This window comes from Heliangelus exortis, chromosome 6 (genome assembly GCF_036169615.1).
Source record: "Heliangelus exortis chromosome 6, bHelExo1.hap1, whole genome shotgun sequence".
Lineage (NCBI taxonomy): Eukaryota > Metazoa > Chordata > Aves > Apodiformes > Trochilidae > Heliangelus > Heliangelus exortis.
The window spans coordinates 22,515,021-22,535,121 of NC_092427.1; the positions used below are offsets into that span (position 1 = coordinate 22,515,021).

General features: G+C 37.2%; 1 protein-coding gene across 4 annotated transcripts in view; it reads right to left on the reverse strand.

The window, feature by feature from the left end:
• The window catches only part of NBEAL1 (neurobeachin like 1), a 76,042-nt gene that overhangs the window by 55,221 nt on the left and 720 nt on the right, over positions 1–20,101 (reverse strand). For all 4 annotated transcript variants that reach the window (XR_011726528.1, XM_071747165.1, XM_071747164.1 and 1 more), the window contains exons 2-5: positions 9,973–10,064; positions 3,280–3,441; positions 1,897–1,978; positions 1,584–1,711 (exon numbers count right to left, since the gene is read on the reverse strand). Coding sequence is in view for 3 of the 4 variants with exons in the window: in XM_071747165.1 (XP_071603266.1) it covers positions 1,584–1,711; positions 1,897–1,978; positions 3,280–3,441; positions 9,973–10,064 (464 nt within the window). In the remaining variant the exon portion in view is untranslated. The remainder of the gene's footprint in view (positions 1–1,583; positions 1,712–1,896; positions 1,979–3,279; positions 3,442–9,972; positions 10,065–20,101) is intronic.

Here is a 20,101-nt window from a genome sequence, read left to right on the forward strand (position 1 = left end):
TTAATTTTTTATAATAAAGACCAAATCATTTAGTTCTTGTTTACTGTAACTAAGTCACAACCTAGACTGGCAAATTTCTTTATGCAATTTGAAACGGGCACAAAACATTACCATGAGTTTACTGGGGGGAGAACCATCAAATTAAACTAATGTAATTCTACAGATACACCAATGAACTTCTTTTCAAAGATGCAACATATCTATACTGTGCCCTTCAAAATACTCTTTTGCTCTATTCTACCAGGTCAGCCTATTCTATTCTATTCTATTTTGGCTTGTTCAACCAGTTTAGAAAAATGAGCCAGTTTTTGAAAGGAGAAAGACAGTTACAAACAAGCATCTCTTTATATAGTCTTAAAGTTAAATTTGTTTTAACTTCCAGACTGCCAGTAAAAATATCGTAACTTTAAAAAGGTATTTAAATTATATCCAGTTTCAGAAAGTGTAACACTTTTCTGTGGTGTGATTATATTCATTGCCAAATTCTGCACCTTCCCTGGTTGTAAATTCACTGACTTTGAGTACTTATACTCCACCTGAGATACCATGAGAAATGCTGCCATTACCTACAGTAAATCTGAAAGCAGCTTAGCAGTACACTGGCAGGTCACATGGGAGAACTGGTACCATGCTCTGCTGCAGAAAAGGGGACTTTAGCACAAAATTACTAGAGGTTGGGATCTCCATATGCTCCTTAAAACTTTGTGCACAATGGTTCAAGCTGTTACTGAGAATTCTACCCTTCCAATTCAAAACATTCTGTGATAATGGACCTGAGGTTTCCCAAGACTACATAACACGAGATGCAATCTTTCTATGCTTTTAGTTATTGGCATGCCTAGGGTCATTATTTGATACATGCCAAAATGGTCCTGGTGCAAATAAAATTGAGGACCTCAAGGAAAAGCTGCTCAGAATTACAGCAGCAAACAACTTCAGTCCTTGTACACACAGGGGAGAACCACAGTTATTGTAGAAGATGTGTGCATTTAATATTATGGTAATTAATTTGGAGCTAATAAGGGCAAAATATACATGAAAAGAGCTCATAGAAAACTACAGGAGGTCTCATAAAAGCCAGCTACAGCAGAAGTGGAATCACAAGCTGCTTCAAAGAACAAGGCCTGTGCCTAGAATGACAGAAACTAAGCTTCTTGGGAAGTCCATTTCCTGGTTCTCCACTCTCCCTGCCTTTCAAAAAGCCTCACAACTCAGGTTTCTACTACAGGGAACAGGATATATTAGTATTCCTACAACTTCTGTGGCAGTGAAGTTCAGTTTTAAGCACATCTGCTTCATGATAATTCTTTTGATACAACAGCTATTTCATCAAAATTATTCTCAATTATTTCTCAAAAGTCTGTCTTTGGGGGGGAACAAAAGCTAAAACAGTATAAAATCAAATGCTAAAGGCTATAAATTCTAACAGTTGTAAAATGCAACACGAGAAGGATACACACATAGCTACTTTTTATTTCTGATTGACATCAGGCAGCAGTATTTCTGACAGAAACCTTAAATATTGTTTATCTGAAGTTATTATAAACCATACTATTTATAATGCTGTCCTAGTTCACACATACCCTGCAATTCTCTGCCTCCAGTTTCGATATGGATCGTAGAGACTTTCACAAAAAGCCAGTGCATGTCTCACAAACTCTTCTATGGGGGTTTGATCTGCAACTTCTTTTTCTTTTGTTTTGCTTTTTAACTGAGGAAAAATAGGAAGCCATGGTCAGAAGATTTCTAGAAGTTGAAAATTAATTTTTATCTGCTCCAGAACAGGTCTGACCTCACAATTTTTGCCCTGCACAACACTATTATTGACAAAGCAGGTAACATAAGCAGGAAGTATCAAATGGCAAAAATAACAGATGGGAATTGTTAACCACATACCTGTTGAATGTATAACGTAGTCATGGTGATAACATGGTTAATGTATGAACACATCCCAATCTCCTCCACATTAGCCAAATTTCTATGAAGACAACATAAAAACCACAGAAATGTACACAGTGCACCACTGGAGGATAGTTCAAACAATGTCTATTTTAGTATTCTGTCTGTAATCATACAAAAGTGTATCAGCATTTCAAAAATACTCTCCAAAAGACTGCGTGTACTCAAAAGTTTATTTCTGTCACAGTGACAAGCTCACATGTTTTCTTTTCACAGGAAGTAAATGAAAAGTCCAAGTCACTTTGCTGTAAGGCAAATTTTATCTGGAATTTGGGGTTTCAAGGTTAAGAAGATTCCCAGGACAGTCTAAATAGAAAGTTCAGAAATGGCATCTGATAACAAAGATAATAACCCCCACTTCTCCCACATTCCTAGCACATACACTTTCTAAAACTTTAACAAACATATTACCTCAAATCATTTATCTACTTTTAATTCTCACAAAGAAAATGAATATCTAAAGAACATAAAGAAATCATCAGAAACAAGGAAATAGCATGCATATTATTTCTCAGTCTTGAGGACAAGTAACAAAGAACAGATACTGAAGTGATGACATAAGGAGAACTTTTGAGCTATCAAATAAGATTGACAACAGTTATTAATTCACAAAGCCATTACCACCATCTACTCAGCTTATATTCACTATTTCAGGACACTGAAATACTGCCCTGAAAACCTTTGTATTGTTTGAAGGGTAAGGAGCACCAAATGACAAAATAAAATCCAAAAATCCCAAAACCCCCCACCACTGCTAGATCCCCTATTATGTTTTTAGATTATAATAGATTCCCTATATTTTTCCGCTTAATTTACAAAGTTACAAAATACAGGTAAGTTTCAGAAGGAAGCCAGTTACACTAATAGTGTATGAAGTAATTTTCCTAAGCTGTTCATGGAATTATATGTCTGTAAACAATGTGAAACTGTTCTTTCTTTACACTTCTCTGACTTGAGTTATTTCATATCCAACACTTGTTAGATTGGGCCCTTTCCTTTAAACTTATTTCTTATATCAGGGACACTGTATCTTGAATTCCCATAGATATTTCTTACATAATTACAAGTTTAGTATCTAATCCCCTTCTATTCCAATTCTCATGGCAAATGTTATTGCTAAGATGACAGCATTGCTCCCTTCTCTCTCTTATTTCCTCTTCCTTTATTTTTAATATTGTAATAAGTGGCACTTCTCTGTTTTTGCTGGAAAGAGTAAAATTACATTATTTGTGACATTAAATCCATATTTATAGGCTGCATGAAGATTCCTTAAAAAAAACCAAACAATAGCCTTGCTGAGGTAATAATCAGAAGAAATACCTGCAAAGGATGATAAAAAATTTCACAAGTAAAAGTGACAGAGCCTGCTGCTGCTCTTCCAGGCCATCTGACATTTTCTGGACACATTGTAGCAGCTGGAGCCTGAGGACCTGAAGAATGTTATCAGGAAGCAGGGATATTCCTGGAGGAACGTCATCCACCCTAAAGAGAAAATTCACACACGAACCAGTGATGCAAGTGACATCTTACTAATGACTTTCACACCCTGCACAGGACTCCTTGTTCTGCTCCCCTAACATCCTCACACTCACATTATCTAATTTATAACTTTTAAGCCTGGCTTTTAAGATCCTTTGTTATTTATAATAAATTGTGCATATACATCTCATCTGCCATCTTGTCCCATTCAGGACAAATTGCCACAGAGAAATGACATGATCTTTAGTAGGTAAATGGCTGGCATGTGAAATCTCTGAACAAGAAAAGGAACAACCACAGTGGAAAGAAACATGATAAACACAAATGGAACATTTTCGACTTTCTGTTGAAGGTTAGAAGTGCCCAAATAAGATGCCAGTATTAAATAGTTATTGAAGCCCACTTGGTATTCATCCACAGTAAACCTTTCTTGCATGAATCACAAAAAAGCCATGCAAAGTAAGATTCAATACATAAAGAAAGTTGTTCACAGCAAGATTAAACAAAGGAAAACTTGAAGATCAGGCTCTGAATGTACAGGAAAGGGAGCTCTCAAAAATCCACCTGACGCAATACTTTGATTTTGCATGATAAGCTGACCCATCCTCATTACTTTCTGGGTATCATTAACCCAATGAAATAGTTCTTTTCTGTTACCCTGTTATTTTTAGGAGACAAAGACTGTTGTGTTGGTATTAAATGTAACAGATCTACCAAGACCAGACATGGCCCTGAAGAACATTAGGTACTATTGCCTATTGCTTTTGCTAAACCAAAAGTCTTGGAAACATACCAGTGACAACCAAAGAAGAAAATAAATAATAATAATAATAGTAATAATAATAACAACAACAACAATAATAATAATAATAATAACAGCAGCAACAACAAGATCACAAATAAACAGCTAAGCCAATGTTCTAGGAATACCATATAGAAATCCATTTTGGCAACACTGTAGAATATATAAATATGTTAGAACATTGCCTGGGATAAAGGCTGTTTATCCACTGTTGCTAAAAGCAGTTTGCCTTTGGTCTCAGCTGTTTACCCTGACACATTGTCTAGGAACTCTACACAGGAAGACACTAGCAAGAGCCTTATAGCTTACAAAAGCCTCCAACATGACCAAAGCCAGAGGGAAATCACAACAAACAGAAAATTCAGTTAGCTCAAAACCTCACTAATACAAAATTTGCTACATACATCTGTGTAAGAATAAGCATTAAAAAGTGTTGAGAAATGCAAGGACTGACACTAAGAACTATGATACTGATTAAGGGAGGGAATGCAGGAACAGCACATTCTTTGCCTTCTGAAGTTGAAAAGTAAGCCTCTATAGAAGGGAAAAACTGAGGCCCAATTTAGTAAAAAACCAAGACAGATAAAAGTGACAAGCTCCTATGTCCTAGACAACAGGTGCTACCTGTATGTATACAGAGGACCAAATACTGTTTATTCCATTGCTCTTCACAGCATTGTACAATTTGTTTTTTAGATCCTGGGATTCAGAATTTCTAGGGGTTCAAAAATCTTTAACAAAAATTTTATAGCACTTTGCTCTAAACTGATAAAGGCACTAACCACAAAAGTGACAGCAACCGCTTTTCTCCCCTGACAGCTGCCAAGAAAGCTGAGATAGCAGCTTCACCCCTCAAGATGACAGCAGATCCACACCCTCTGGGACTTTTAAGTGTGGCTCCTCATGATCTGAAAATTCACCATCTCTGTGTTAGGAAGACCATAATTTTTGGCAGCTGAAATCATATATCCAGAAGCAAATTCCCTAAAATAGCCAACAAGTCATTTTCAGTAAGATCATAAAATGCTTTACAAGAAAGCAAACAGCACACTCTCTGTGTGTCACGACCCAAAGAATGTTTTCTCTGCAGCAGATGCCTGCCTGTGCTACTGCACAACCCATGAGAATTTACTGCTTTATAGAAGACTGGCACATGGGATACTGATCAGGATTTCTCAAATTGAGCATACCACAGAGCATATGAAGATACATAAACATTTATAAATAATCAAACTTCCTTTCAGTCCAGAGCAAATTACTGCTATATCACCTCAAAAATCAAAAGTTAAATTTGTGGACATGTAGTGCAAATTTTTCACAACCAGACTAGCCGTATAAAGTAAGCATTACAAAAGGAAGAAAAAAAAAAAAAAAAAAAAAAAAAAATCTCAAAACACATATTCTAGCTGATATTCTTATTTTTCTGCTGGTACCCTTCCTCAAAAATATGAGGAAGGGGATGATACATTTGGGCTCTCTTTATTTACAGTTTTCTTGCATTGTGTTAACATGGTCATGCCACAATAAAAACTGAATCATAAAATCATTGAATGTGAGATTGGAAGGGATCATTCTGTCCAATCCCTTCTAATATTGTTAATATATGTCCTAGCACATCATCAAGCTGAGACTCTAATCCTTCCAGAGTGGGGGAATCCACCACTTCCCCTGGGAGACCATTCCAATGTCTGACTGTCCTCAATAGTAAAAAATTTTCTTCTTGTGCTGTCCCCAGAAGCAGCTTGTGCCCATTGCCCCTTGTCTTGTCCATGTGACTCCTTGTAAATCATAGAATCATAGAATCGTCTGGGTTGGAAGGGACCTCAGAGATCATCAAGCCCAACCCTTGATCCACTACCACTGCAGTTACCAGCCCATGGCACTGAGTGCCACATCCAGTCTCTTTTTAAATATCTCCAGGGATGGAGAATCCACCACTTCCCTGGGCAGCCCATTCCAATGTCTGATCACCCTCTCAGTAAAGAAATTCTTTCTAATATCTAACCTAAACTTCCCCTGGCACAACTTAAGACCATGCCCTCTTGTCTTGTTGAAAGGAAAAGAGACCAACCCCCACTTGGCTCCAACCTCCTTTCAGGTAGTTGTAGAGAGTGATGAGGTCTCCCCTGAGCCTCCTCTTCTCCAGGCTGAACACCCCCAGCTCCCTCAGCCTCTCCATAGGGTCTGTGCTCGAGTCCCTTCACCAGCCTGGTTGCATTCCTTTGGACCTAGGGAGTCTCCATCTTCTTTGTAGCCCCCCTTGAGGTATTGGAACATTGTAATTAGTAATGATAATTGTTAATGCCATCTCAGGTGATTGAAAGGAAGTAAAAGTAGTCTCCAAATTGTATTCACTTATTACAGCTCCACTCACACACTGGGGCTTTCAAGAACTCCTGTGCTACTGCTACGCACTTTGGAAGAAAGTGCTATAAAAAGAACAGGCTTTACATTTCAACAACCACGAAACCATGTGACAGCATTTCTGTCACAATTCCTGCATCATTTTAATGTGGCTTTGAAGTCGCTAAGTTACGAAAATACACATTCTGTGGTACTTTACATGAGTGTCCTTTAAGTTCCTTTGCTTGAGGTCAATCAAACCAGAAGCAGGAAAAGAATATGACAACACTGTGGAGAGGCCTGAGTTGTTTCTAGAAATGTTAAACAAAATTACAATTCCTCTCTTTCGGTGGAAAGAAAAAAACCTCCTACCAACTGGTTTTATCCTCTCCACAATAAACTTAAATAACACATATCACATATGAGAGAAACAGATGTTTTACAGAAAGGACAGGTGCACTAATCCTTTGCACTCAATGCTCAACATCATCAGCACTCCTGTTTTCACCATTCCAGTAAAATAATTGAAAACATCATTATTGAACAATTTCACTTAAAAATATAGGGTAGATCCACAAAGATGGAGGTAGAACTGTAGCTCTAGAAGCTTTGTAACTGTATAAACTCTTCTTACACAGTAGCGACATCATATGACTGGATACACTGACTCTCCATATTTTGAGATTTCCTAATTCTGCACTATACAGCATCTTTCAGATGTACAAAGCAGATTTCAGGAAGTTATATATTTCAATTTGTAGAATAAATACTCTTGCCAGTTACACCAGTAAGTCACAGTGCCAAATAACTGTCCTTTCCAGGAAAAAAAACCCAAACATAAAACACTAATAATTACATTTCTTAACCGGTGCTTTACATTGATACAAAACTTCATGCATGTCTTCCTGAAGGTAATTTGAGTCCAACAATCTGTACAGATTTTCTTCTCCCCGAACAGTTTCTCTTTATTTCCTGGCATTTGCCTTTCTGTACACAAGGTCTTTCAGGCATACAGCAGTAAAGCATACCAAGATTTATATAAGGGGGGGGGGAAAAAAATCCACTCAGTTTCTTTTTTTAGCTAATATCATATATTATTTTCAAGACCAAATGCCAGAACTATTTAATTAATAAGTAACTCCAGTAAAAAAAAAGTTGAGTCCACAAGGTCCTATGGCCCCAAAAGAAGAATAACTGGCAATCAGCATTTGGTGGCTCCTCACTGACCTACTTGTTCTTTTTTGCAGGCTCAGTAGTAGCAGTTCCACAAAGCAAATGCCTACAAATATAAACTGACAAACGTCAGAAATATGCCACTTTGCACATGTCTGATTATTTCACAAATGCAAATAAGGGCAGAAATTGTAATTGGTTAATAATGTCTTCTAATTCTAATGTCTTTTCTCAAACAGTGTAATTTTTAATCCAGCCATCAAAGCACAGGAATGCTCTGTCTTCATCTCAATGTTGTTTTGGTATGTTTTCTCTACATCTGCACACAGATGAGCCTAAATCCACATATGCCTCTTCTTCCAGACTAAATTGCTAATCCTGTCACTAATCTCAGTAAAATAGTGGGTTTGTGCTCACAAAACCATCGTTTAGCACAATGAAGATGCTGCTATTGGTCTGCACAACTAAGCTTCACAATTCTATGATTCATGTTTATTTTTCATCTTTTGCTATGTTGCAGTAAAATAACCCAGATCCAAAAAACCATGAACACACATAAAGCAGAACACACTTAAAACCCCCAAAGTACCAAGACGTTCTTCTTTCCCACTTCAGGTTTCAATATTCAATAGTATATTGAAAATCATAGAATCATAGAATTGGCTGGGTTGGAAGGGACCTCAGAGATCATCAAGTCCAACCCTTGATCCACTACCCCTGCAGTTCCCAGCCCATGGCACTGAGTGCCACATCCAGTCTCTTTTTAAATATCTCCAGGGATGGAGAATCCACCACTTCCCGGGGCAGCCCATTCCAATGTCTGATCACCCTCTCTGTAAAGAAATTCTTTCTAATGTCCAACCTAAACCTCCCCTGGCACAGCTTAAGACTGTGCCCTCTTGTCTTGATGAGAGCTGCCTGGGAAAAGAGACCAACCCCCCTGGCTACACCCTCCTTTCAGGGAGTTGTAGAGAGTGATGAGGTCTCCTCTGAGCCTCCTCTTCTCCAGGCTGAGCAGCCCCAGCTCCCTCAGCCTCTCCAATAACTCGTGTCAAAGGATATTTTTTTTTCCTTAACTAAGCAAATTAGGATGAATTTTTAACAATGCACAGAAAACAGATCTTCTGAAATAGCACATTTCAATGCCTTGGTTATTCACTATTTTGCATTCACAGAGCCATAATGAGAAAAATTTTAATACAAGAAGCAAGAAGGCCATTTTTTAACCAGTGAGATACAGTTGCAGCATTCATTTCCTTGTAACTGTAGAGGCTATTGCTTACAGTTCAAACAGGATCTGATCCAAAGCCCATTAAAGAATTTCCATTGATTTAAACAAGGTTTGGACTGCAGCCATCACACAGGGAGAGCCACTCTTTGCATCCAAACACCAGCAGCAACATCAGGTACAACACTGATACCAGTTCTCATTATTTCTGAGTGCTGCAACATTTGGCTTTTTTCTGAAAACCCTTGGTTCACGCAAGCATCTCAAAAGCAAAAAAATCCATCCAGTGGCTAAGTTTCTACTCCTCATTTGCAAGCTTAGTGTTAAAAACACAATCCTTAGAACACAGCAGAGAGATTCAAAATACAAAATATGGAATTCAATACCACCTCGTGATTACATCTGAGAACCTGAGGTTAGCAGCATGAGTTAAGTCAGCAATACTCTTGCTCTGAACTGAAGTTTGCAGAGATGAAAATAAAGAAAGCACTTCCAAGCCTGTAACTTGTGCTTTTTTGATTTTTAAAAGATTTTTACCATGGTATAAAAATCTTACATTAAGCATTTCATTTCATCTGTAAATCTTAAAGCAATCTCTGAAATCTAGTTACAAAAGTCTTCACCTACAACTCACTTCTCTTCAGTCACTGCTGATGCATGTACCAAGCACAAGTATTGACTAATACTATCTCATATGCAACTTTTACTGAATACTCAAGAAATTAACAAGGAATAAGGACTATATTTCTACAGGCAAGAACCTGTGAATGAATACTCACGACATCTCCTGATATGATGCAAATACCATTGTTTGCCAAGATTAATCATTCCCAACCCAATTTGATCTTTGGAAGAATGGGAGTGCCACTCAACAACTAAAAAACTTTCTTTTGTTTAAAGGCAGTGTTGCCGTTGAACAAGACTGGGCTTGAAGCCAGGTCTGTTTCAGATACCAAACAAAGATGAACAGTTCTGTAATTCTACATACCTAGTTGGCAGCTTCTCAAAGTCCACATCCAGAAACTGTTCATAGCTAGAAACAAAACTATCCAACCAGAGCTTCAGGTAATCCGGATCTTTCTGTAAAAAAGAAGAGAACTTTAGGCATATTGCACTCAAGGTTATCCACCAACAAGCCCCATTCTATGTTATAAATAACTTTCAAAAGAACTTTAAAATATTCCTCTAAAGTATTAAAGATTTCAAATTATTTCTACATCTACTCCATAATTTTCAAAATTTTGCAAGAGCTTTAAACTTTTTTCAAAGTCCTGTGAAACTGCAATAGCCATTCAGCTGCAGTAATGAAAAAAAAATATTTTAAGCCTATAAAAACAAATGTTAACAAGCACTGAAATTAAAAATGCTTCCTTGTTCTTTCTCTTCCTTAAATAGTTCTGTCTTTTAAACAACAAAAACAAACAAACAAAAAAAAAAACAAAAACAACAAAACAAAAAAACCAAACCCAAACCAAAACAAACCCAGGCAAAACAATACACCACTCTTTAGGCCTCCATTTTCAAAAGATCCTCTTGGCACAATAGTATTTGTCATAGCTCTTTTTATATCAAAAAAAGACAGATTACTGCCAGGTCTGAGCAATACAGTGTTTCTAACAGGTACCTAATATAACAACCTAACAAAAAAACCCGACAGAAAAAAGCAACCACCACAAAAAACACAACACACCAAAACCCCACAAAGCATCTGGAGAGATGGGGGTTTTTTCTTTACCAGTTAGTACAATGCTGGAAATAAAAAGTAGGTGCTAAATAAAACCAGTCTACTGGTCTACAGTATGCATAGCAATAGCATGGGTAAACACTGCTAAACAAGCTGGGGATCAAACAAGTGCTAACACCAACTTTAGCATTTAAAAACACTGAAACAAAGCCAACAGTAGAGAGGAGGAGAGTCTAATATCCTTCTGACAGGGATGACATTGCTTAAGGCAATGAGAATTGCCTTAGAAAAGGCAAAAAAGAAAAACCATAGCCAAAATCTCCACTGTTCGAACAGGTTTTCTCTTTCTGAAGACTGACAAAATGAATGACAGAAATGTCATTCAGTCTTTTTTTTATCCCCAGCAACTACTTTGCCTATGCAAGAAATTCGACATTAATTTTTGCACCATTAATACCATTTTTTAAATTCATCACAAGCAAGGTAACATTGGACTTTTACTGCTTACTCTAACGTAAATGGAAACATTTTATACAAAACAGGCATTGAAGTCCTCCCGCCTGTGGAATCCAGGCACAGGATCAACCAAGGCTTCAAATCCACACTGTGTGTCTATTTATATATGTGTTGCTTTTAGATTTAATGGTAACTTCCATTTCTACTAAGGTTTCAAGCAAGCAGTCACAACTAGGAGGGTAAAGCTCGACACAATTTTTATAACTACGTCCAGGAAGGATTGGTTGCTAAAAACAAAAGCTGGATCCACCCGAGGCTATTTGCAGTGCCACATTCCGTGCTCTAAAGGCAAAAATTCCCTGCAGGGCAGCACCGAGTCTGTCAGATAAGCTGGATTTGTCTGACAAGACAGTTCTTTGAAGTCATTAAATTTAACATGCACTCATAAATAGCCAGCCTGGCCCGACCACTGTGTGTAGCACTCACTCAGTCACACTTCAAAGCGGATTGCAGCTCACAGGCACTACCATAAAATCTCACCGGGACTGGTATTAGAGTAACTAAACCCCAATCCCCAAGTATTATATTTACAACAAAAATAATCCCTTGGTGTTAAAGATGATTTAGACCTCTAAAAATAAATGTTAGGAAATTCAACATTAAATATTGCCTTTATTTTACCAGTGAATTTAATAGATTTAAAATTAATTGGAAGTCTGCATAATGCAGAATCGTAAAACATCTGACAACACTGTTTGAAATAAAGTATTCATTGGGGGTTATGAGGTTTGTTTTAAGGCAGTTTTTTCCTCTTCATTTTTTCAGACATAAAAGGCAACATTTTCAGCACACAATCTCCTGGCAGCCTTTATTCTGAAATATGTCCAAGTGTTTATACTTTTTGTGAACCTTTCAAATCTATAAAACACCAATATAAAACCTGCAAAGTTTTGCTATAACAGCAATATTACAATCAGAATTAATGAAAGACTTCACCACAAACCATTCAAAACTGGCTAAATTGCTTTGATAAATTCAATCAATCGACAGTAATTATCCAGGGAATCACCTTTGCACACAACTTTTAATTTTAATCACAATAGTAATTTATGAATCTGCTGTTGATCCAAAAGAAGAAATGCTTCTGGCAAGTAATTATAAATCTCTTTTTTCAAAATCCACACAAGCATTCTGTTCCATTTCTGGAACTAAAAGAAAAAGGGGAGGGTGTTTGGTTTTATAGACGAGTAGCAGTGAATCATGATAGTAACAACTGTTTTGGGAAAAGTTAAAAAATTCCATTTAACATAGAGATTTATACTAAAATAAGCCATCAATCATGGTAAAATTTAGCTCACACACATTAGAAATTTATTTATTTTCAAAACAAGAAAAATAGTCTTCCACTAATGCCTTAGGCTAAAGACAAAGGTAATTATTGTAGAGCTGTTACTCAATTTCCTTTCTACTTCAGATCCCCAACAAAACTGGAAAAACAGTTTGCTTACTAAAATGAAAGTGAAGCCTCTGTTTTGCTTTCTCTTGCTCATTTTCTGGGGGGTTGTTTCTGAATGACAATATAATTGCAGCCTCCTAGCTTGGAAGTGGCATGTAACTTATGCCATCCATGGGATGAATCTTGCTACTCAGAACTCTGATTTTAATGTCTTCACAATTGATAGGGAGTACCACCTGAAGGTATAAAACCCCAAATCCACTTTTTAAAACCACCCTTAGGAAGATAAAAGACTCAAAAACTAGGACATAGTTACTTGTGCAGCTGCTGTTTGACACCCATGCAATTCTGCTTGTAGTGTTTTTGAGACCAAAATGCAGGACCCAGCACTCGGCCTTGTTAAACCTCACACAATTTACCTCAACCCATTAATCCAACCTGTTCAGATTCCCTATTCAGAGCCTTCCTACCCTCAAACAGATCAACACTACCACCCAACTTGGTGTCTGCAAACTTGCTGAGGAAGCATTCAATCCCTTCATCTAGATATTGAATAACACTGGCCCCAAAACCGAGCCCTGGGGAACAGCAGAGGTGATGGGTACCAACTGGATTGAACTCCATTGAGTACAACTCTCTGGGCCCAGCCATCCAGCCAGTTTCTAACCCAGCAAAGAGTACACCTGTCTATGCCATGACCCACCAGCCTCTCTAGGAGAATGCTGGGGGAAGCTGTGTCAAAGGCTTTACCAATGTCCAGGTAGACAATATCCCCAGCCTTTCCCTTTGCCACTAGGTGGGTCACAGAACAAGGCTGGTCAAGCAGGACCTGAACCCATGCTGGCTGGGCCTGATCCCCTGGCTGTCCTGCACTTGCCATGTAAGCACCTGGTCAAACAATTATTTAATAACACTTATTCCCATTCTTACTAAAGGTACATGCAATTCTCAATCATAAATCAGAAAAAACCCCAGATTATCATGAATGCTTTAAATATAAACATCAACACAGAGAGAAATATTTTAGCAGCATATATATTGAACAGCTCATGTTTAGATTTGGAGGGGAGCCTTAATAAGATGTCAAATATAAAACAGTACCAATATAGTTTTAACTGCTCAGTGTTCCCTGTTGTATCTCTCATCTTTCCCTACTGCAGTTTACTAGAAGATAAATTGGAGAAATTCTGAGCAAATTAAATTAATTAAAGCAGCTCTTCTCTCCTCTACAGGAGTTGTTTAACCTTTCTGAAGCCTGTAAATATTTTAACAGTATCTAGTGACAACATTTAGATTCAGGCTCTAAGCCACGATGCTGTTCAGCAGGCAGCTGGCCAGCCTTTCTCCCGTTTCCGTATTACAGCACAAACATACTGCATATTTGGGTTGATTCTGCAGTATTTTTTCACCAGAACACATGCTATCCCCAGATCTGAAACAGATGACCAAGTTAAAAGTGCCATAACCCAGATAGCACACAGCAGCCTAGTGTTTATTACATTTGCCCTTGTACTACTACATCAACACAGAGAACCAGAAGCCTGTGTTTCTAACTTTGTGATAAATCATTCCACTTAAAAGATGCTGAATTATTTCATTTCAGTAAAAGCTTGATCTGAAATACATTTGTCAGTATGTTCAGAACTGGGTGTTTCTTATTCATTCTGTAAAGTGCTAATGCACAAAACAGTGGACATGCAGGAATTTCAGCCTCATGCTGGACACCTGGAAAACACTGAATCTTAGAGTAAAGGCATGGACAGACCTCAGAGACTTCTTTATCTAAAGGTAGCAGCTACAGATAAGTATTGCCCAATATAGAATTATAAGAAACAAAAATAGTTTCTCCTTATCTTGCAAAATGTTATGGTTTTCCTACATCTCTGTCAGTTTCAATTTATCTGTTGTCTCATTTCAACCTGAAGTCTGCATTCTCTGTGGCAGTTTCTGTTCTGTGCCTGAACAACCATCAGCACAAGGTCACCTGGTCCATAATTAAGGAAGGTAAGGACTAATTTAAGAGACCCATGTCTCGTATATGAATGCCAGTTATTTATATGAAAAGTTCTATATTTTTAAGGATTAGAACTATGTTCTTGGGCTATGAGACATTTCTTTAAATAGCGGAGAGTAGATTCAGAATTGAAGGCCAACTTTTCTTACCTATATCCATTCTTAATACAGCATCTCAAAGACAGAACCAAGATATTTTCACCAATACACGGCAGAAAGTGAGTTGTGACTCACTCATACAATTTACACTCTCAGAATAGAGCAAATGTTTAATAAATCTTCACTTACTAGTTTGAGTAGAGGCATGAATTTATATGACAATGACTTACAAAAAAGTACTTTTACTGAACGTTTGGCTTACTTGAGAATTCCATTCAGCTGTAAGATGAATACTTCTTTATCTAATATAACAAAGGCAATATATAGCAATGTGATATGAATCACTGACAGAGAAGCAATCGCACAAGAAGAAGACAAGAGCAGTTTAAGTCCAGATGAGATCATATTTGGGATGTAAAGGTCAGTGTTTTACATGGGGCTTAGAGTTTAATGTTAACAATTATATTTTTGTTGAATTACATGCATCTCACCATAACTAAGCATAATTTCACTAAACCCACATTTCTTTGAGAAACACAACTACATCTTTTAGCTGAACAAATTCAGTTCTATCATGCTGCTTTATGCAGCCCTGCAACAGTCTTATCTAAAAGCTGATCTGATCATGATCTTCTTCAGTTTATTTACAAACATTCTCCAGTTTTACAGAGACACAAGTTAAAAATCTCTTACAAGTAAAACCTCATAGTATTTAATATAAACTGATGAACCATTATTTATAACTTCATAATATTTTGAACATTTGCTGTCACTTCCTGAACACCACATTACATATCCTGATCTTCTGATGTTGGTGAGGGACTAAATTGAACTGCAAAATACTGTCTGGGAGGCAATCTGTAGATTGTAAAACACAACTGAAGGGATGCTGACAGTATGGGAGGACCCCTTTGGTAAGTGGCAGCCAGTTAGGTTAGTTTAGCAAGACAGAGTGCACATTAATTTAAATGACTTGTTTAGTACTCGGAATGTGAATATAACAGCCAATTAAATGCAGGTGTTAGTTCTTAAAGCTTCAGCTTTTAAGTATTTGCACAGCAATGCTCTTCAAATAATACAGACAGGAACATAATTCCAGAAAATCTTACACTGCTGGCACACCACAGTTTGTAACCCTTCACACATTTCAGTCATCTGCTCCTGACTAGCAAAGAAAAAACAATTTCTCCCAAGACCAATGACTTTCTCATTCAAGTCATCTTCTGATTCCTGTAAGGGAACCTATAATGACCCCAGATGAGGAAAAAATAACTCAAGGTAATGAGAATTTGACCACTTTTGGACATTTTTAGAATATTTAATATTAGAAAATGCTCTCCTATAAACACGTACCATATCGCTTTCAATGCTGCAATAGTAAATGAAAATATATTTATAATATATTAGACACCCTTCACTATGCCAGAGAGAAAATTACAACACATTTACCTCATTAGAATCAGATTTTGTAGGAACAAATGAGAAGTACAGCACAACATAAGAAAGCACATTTAAGATGACAGCTGATGCCCAAGTCTGCTGCTCTGAACACAGCAAGAGATGTGATTGTCTCAGCTCTTTGCATTATGAAAGACCAGAACATTATGATCAGCTTTCAAACTGCTAACACAGAGAGACCCTATTATATTGAGGATCCTATGACTGAATGTTCCCACTCTGAAATGTGAAGCACAGCCTAGAAGATGGATGAAGAACAGACTCGGAACTTTCCCTTCAAAGTATTGTATCACCTACAAGATAAGGCCATGTTTAAACATCAGGGCTCTACTGAAGATGAGAGTGCAAGAAAAAGCTCAGAACCACTGCAATACAAAGAAAACTGGGAATTTTTGAGGTACATGTGGCAGCTAAGTACCTGCGTTTACAAAACCCTACATGAAGGCAACTGGCAACTGGGCTATTTTTTTTTTCTTAATAGAGAAAAATATCTTTCCATATAAAAGAGTATCTGGTCATTGAGTAGAATAAAAGATATTAAAATGCTGACGTGTTTTATGTCTAAAAGTCTGAAAGATCTACCAGAACAACTGGAGAAAATGAAATACACATAGTTAAAATCTTACAGATAACATAGAGGTTGAATCTCTCTAATTTGAATCTACAGTAACTTCAGAGCACTATAAAACATGAATTAATTTTGTATACTGATACACAATTAACATCTAAGGAAAGGTTAATCAGCCAATATTACAATAGTAATATTATTACAGCCATGCTGGTCTAAGGCTACAGAGCAAAACTAGTAGAGATTAACTGAGTCAAAATGAACATGAAAAGATCACAGACATACATGAAAGCATCTCCTTTTCCCAGACTACTTCAGTTCACCTAATAGTGCTCTTCTCCTGATGTATTTTCAGGCAATGGCTGCTTAGGCACTTCCATGAGAAGTGATTGTGCTCCCATATGGGTTATTGGAAGCTCTGAACCAAAAACCTTGTCATTGTCTACCCAACCTGCAGGAGAAAATTTCTCCTTGTGATTTGTACGGAAAGGGCCTCTGTTATCTATTCTATACATATTTCAACTATCTTAAAATGCACATGTTCTTACACTTGGATGAGATGATAGCAGCTTGCATTTATATCAATAATCAGGTGAGTAACAGCACTAGACATTAACAGAATTGAACAGAAAAAAAAAAAGAAAATAATCAAAAAAGTGTGACAGCAAGTTGTATGCTTAACAATGCCTTCTTTGCAGAAAATTTGACAACAAAACCACAAAACAAATCAACAACAACAAAAAACAAACAAACAAACAAAAAAAAAAACAAAAACAAAAAACAAAAAACAAAAAACCACCTAAAAACTAAAGACAGGAACTGCTCATAGAGTTAGCAACATGACGTTGTGATACAATTCCAGTGACACAAATCTAAACTTCACTAAATCTAAAGAATTTTTAAACTGCTTCCATCCAACATCAGAAGCACTGTAAATCATGTGTGGCTACCACTTTCCCTGGCCATCTTAAACAGCAGACCATAATCTGCAGCCTTGTATCTATACCCTACAGGAGCATTTTTAGGGGAACAGAAGCAGGAAAAAAATTCCAAAACCAAACCACAACCTTCGATTAGAAACTTAAATTAAAAACAGCTGGATATCAACTAAAAATGAACTTTTGCAGTCACTGAAACATACTCTTAAGAGAAAGAAAAAAAGAATAAGCAACCACATCATATATGTTGTAATCCAAAGAATACTTCTTCAGAGATTCTAGTTCCATGCTGCTGTCTGCCTAAATCTCCTTCACAAAAGGCAACCAAACAGAAATATGCCTTCCTAATGCTACTTTGCTCAAAAGTAGTTGCAATTGACACCTGACTCTGCCAGAGATGTCAAGTGAACAAGAACACCATCACAAAGAACAAGAGTCATGACCCAGGATGTATTGCAAGATAGTAACACAACATTATTCATCACTTTAAAGCCTTGAAAAGCCATGCTGAGGTAGCTCAGGGTGCTGTATTTCACACACTATCCCGAGTATCTAAAAAAGGCAAAACAAACAAGGCAACTTACTAGCCACAATCTGAAGCATCACATAAAAAAAGAGCTTGGATTTCACTGATGCTTTCTTCAACAAGGCTGCAAAAACTAAAACAACGTATTTGGGATTTGTGGCATAAAAAATTCTGATCTTATTCAACTGTGGCTCTCCAGCAGTTTTTTTAGTTTGGAGAAATTGCCTGGCTTTGCTTCCCAGGATGTCAGCCACAAAGTCATGACAGTGCAACACACAGGATATGATAATACACTTTACTGGGCAGCCCTGGGGTATAAAGATATTTCTCCCTAAACCACTGTATCCTGTCACTGGTGATTATTTACTGCTACACTTTCCCATTGTCCTAGAGCCTCCAAGGAGAACAAAGTACAGTTCACAGATGTTTTCAATACATGACTGAACAATGTCATTTACATTAAGGTTTCACAACATTTTGCATCCTAAGACCTATCTTCTGTTGCCCTTAACTCCACCAAACCTAATCCAAGATGAAACACTGTTATGCTGGATCCCTGCCTGAAGCAGAATGAGACATCATTTTAACCTGAAGCAGTTGAGAAAGAAGGAAAAAACAGGTTTTTGTGTCTAGCACTTTTTGAAAAAGTGAAGACTCTTTTTCTGAAATCACTCAAGTTGCCTTCAAATTTTGAAGACAAGCTATTTTACTTTAAAATATATATATATTTTCCTACTTAGGAATGTCCTTATCAAGATACAAATCCACTTAATCATGCCCTTAATATACAAGTCTGGAAGAAGAAAGGCTAAAAAAGTCACCAACAGCTCATGGAGGCTTACTATATTAAAACATTTTTTTTTAAATAATCCATCCTCACCACATCTAGGAGCTGACTACACTGCATATGCATCATTCCCATAAAGAGCCTGAACATCCCCTAAGTGATTTAAAGCACACTTTTTAGCTAGCACTCCTTTATTTATACAAACTTCCTGCTAGCATGCACACAACATGCAGATGGAAAGCATACTATCTGAATGGAAGGTTCAAGCAGAAGAATTTTATAAAGAACTAAGGAAAAAAGAAACAAGGACCAGGTGGGCAAAGAAATTCAGAGCTTGGCTCATCTCTGTAGCCCTGTGTCTCCCAAAGCAGAGAAAAACACCGATTCTTGGAGACTGTTAAGAGTGTCTCTGTTGTTCCCACATCGATGAAATTCACTGGCAAAACACCCATCTCTTCCAGTGCTACTCCATTTCCTACTGCCATTAGCATTACTACATCAGTTTAAAAGGCAAAGGTCTATGCAAATACGTCTCAACCTAAGAGATCACCCACCTGGGTAGCTGTAAAAGTCTGTAAAACACTGTTATGTTTGCACCAGTTTTATTTTTAACTGCACAGGATTGCAAACACAAAAAATTTTAAAAAGCTACAATCAAGACTGTTTTGTGGAAGCTTCATCCACTTCTTTGTGCACTTGTGTTAAGATGTTCTGTACTTAGTGTCTCACATTCCATGCTCTTGATATGGACCTTGAAATGAACTGGGAAGAACCAGAGAATGTTTGCTCCACCCTTATTGTCCTACTCGTTTGAAAAATTAGAGAAAACACTGTATAAACAAGGCATGAAACTGCAGATAGAAACAGCAAAAGAAAACCAGAGAATAAGGCCACCCAAAGCTATCCTTGCCACTGCCACCAAATTCCTATATGACAACAGGCCAGTCCTTTCCCCTGCTTTTACAGTTATTTCTTGTATATTCCTTAATTTACAGATATCTATTTAGATAATCTGCAATCCAATTTGTGTACATACCTAGTGGCAATTAGGACTGTGCTTATACATATACTTACTGTGCTTGAACATATACATTGTTTAACACTGTAAAATACAAATGGAAACAGCACAGTA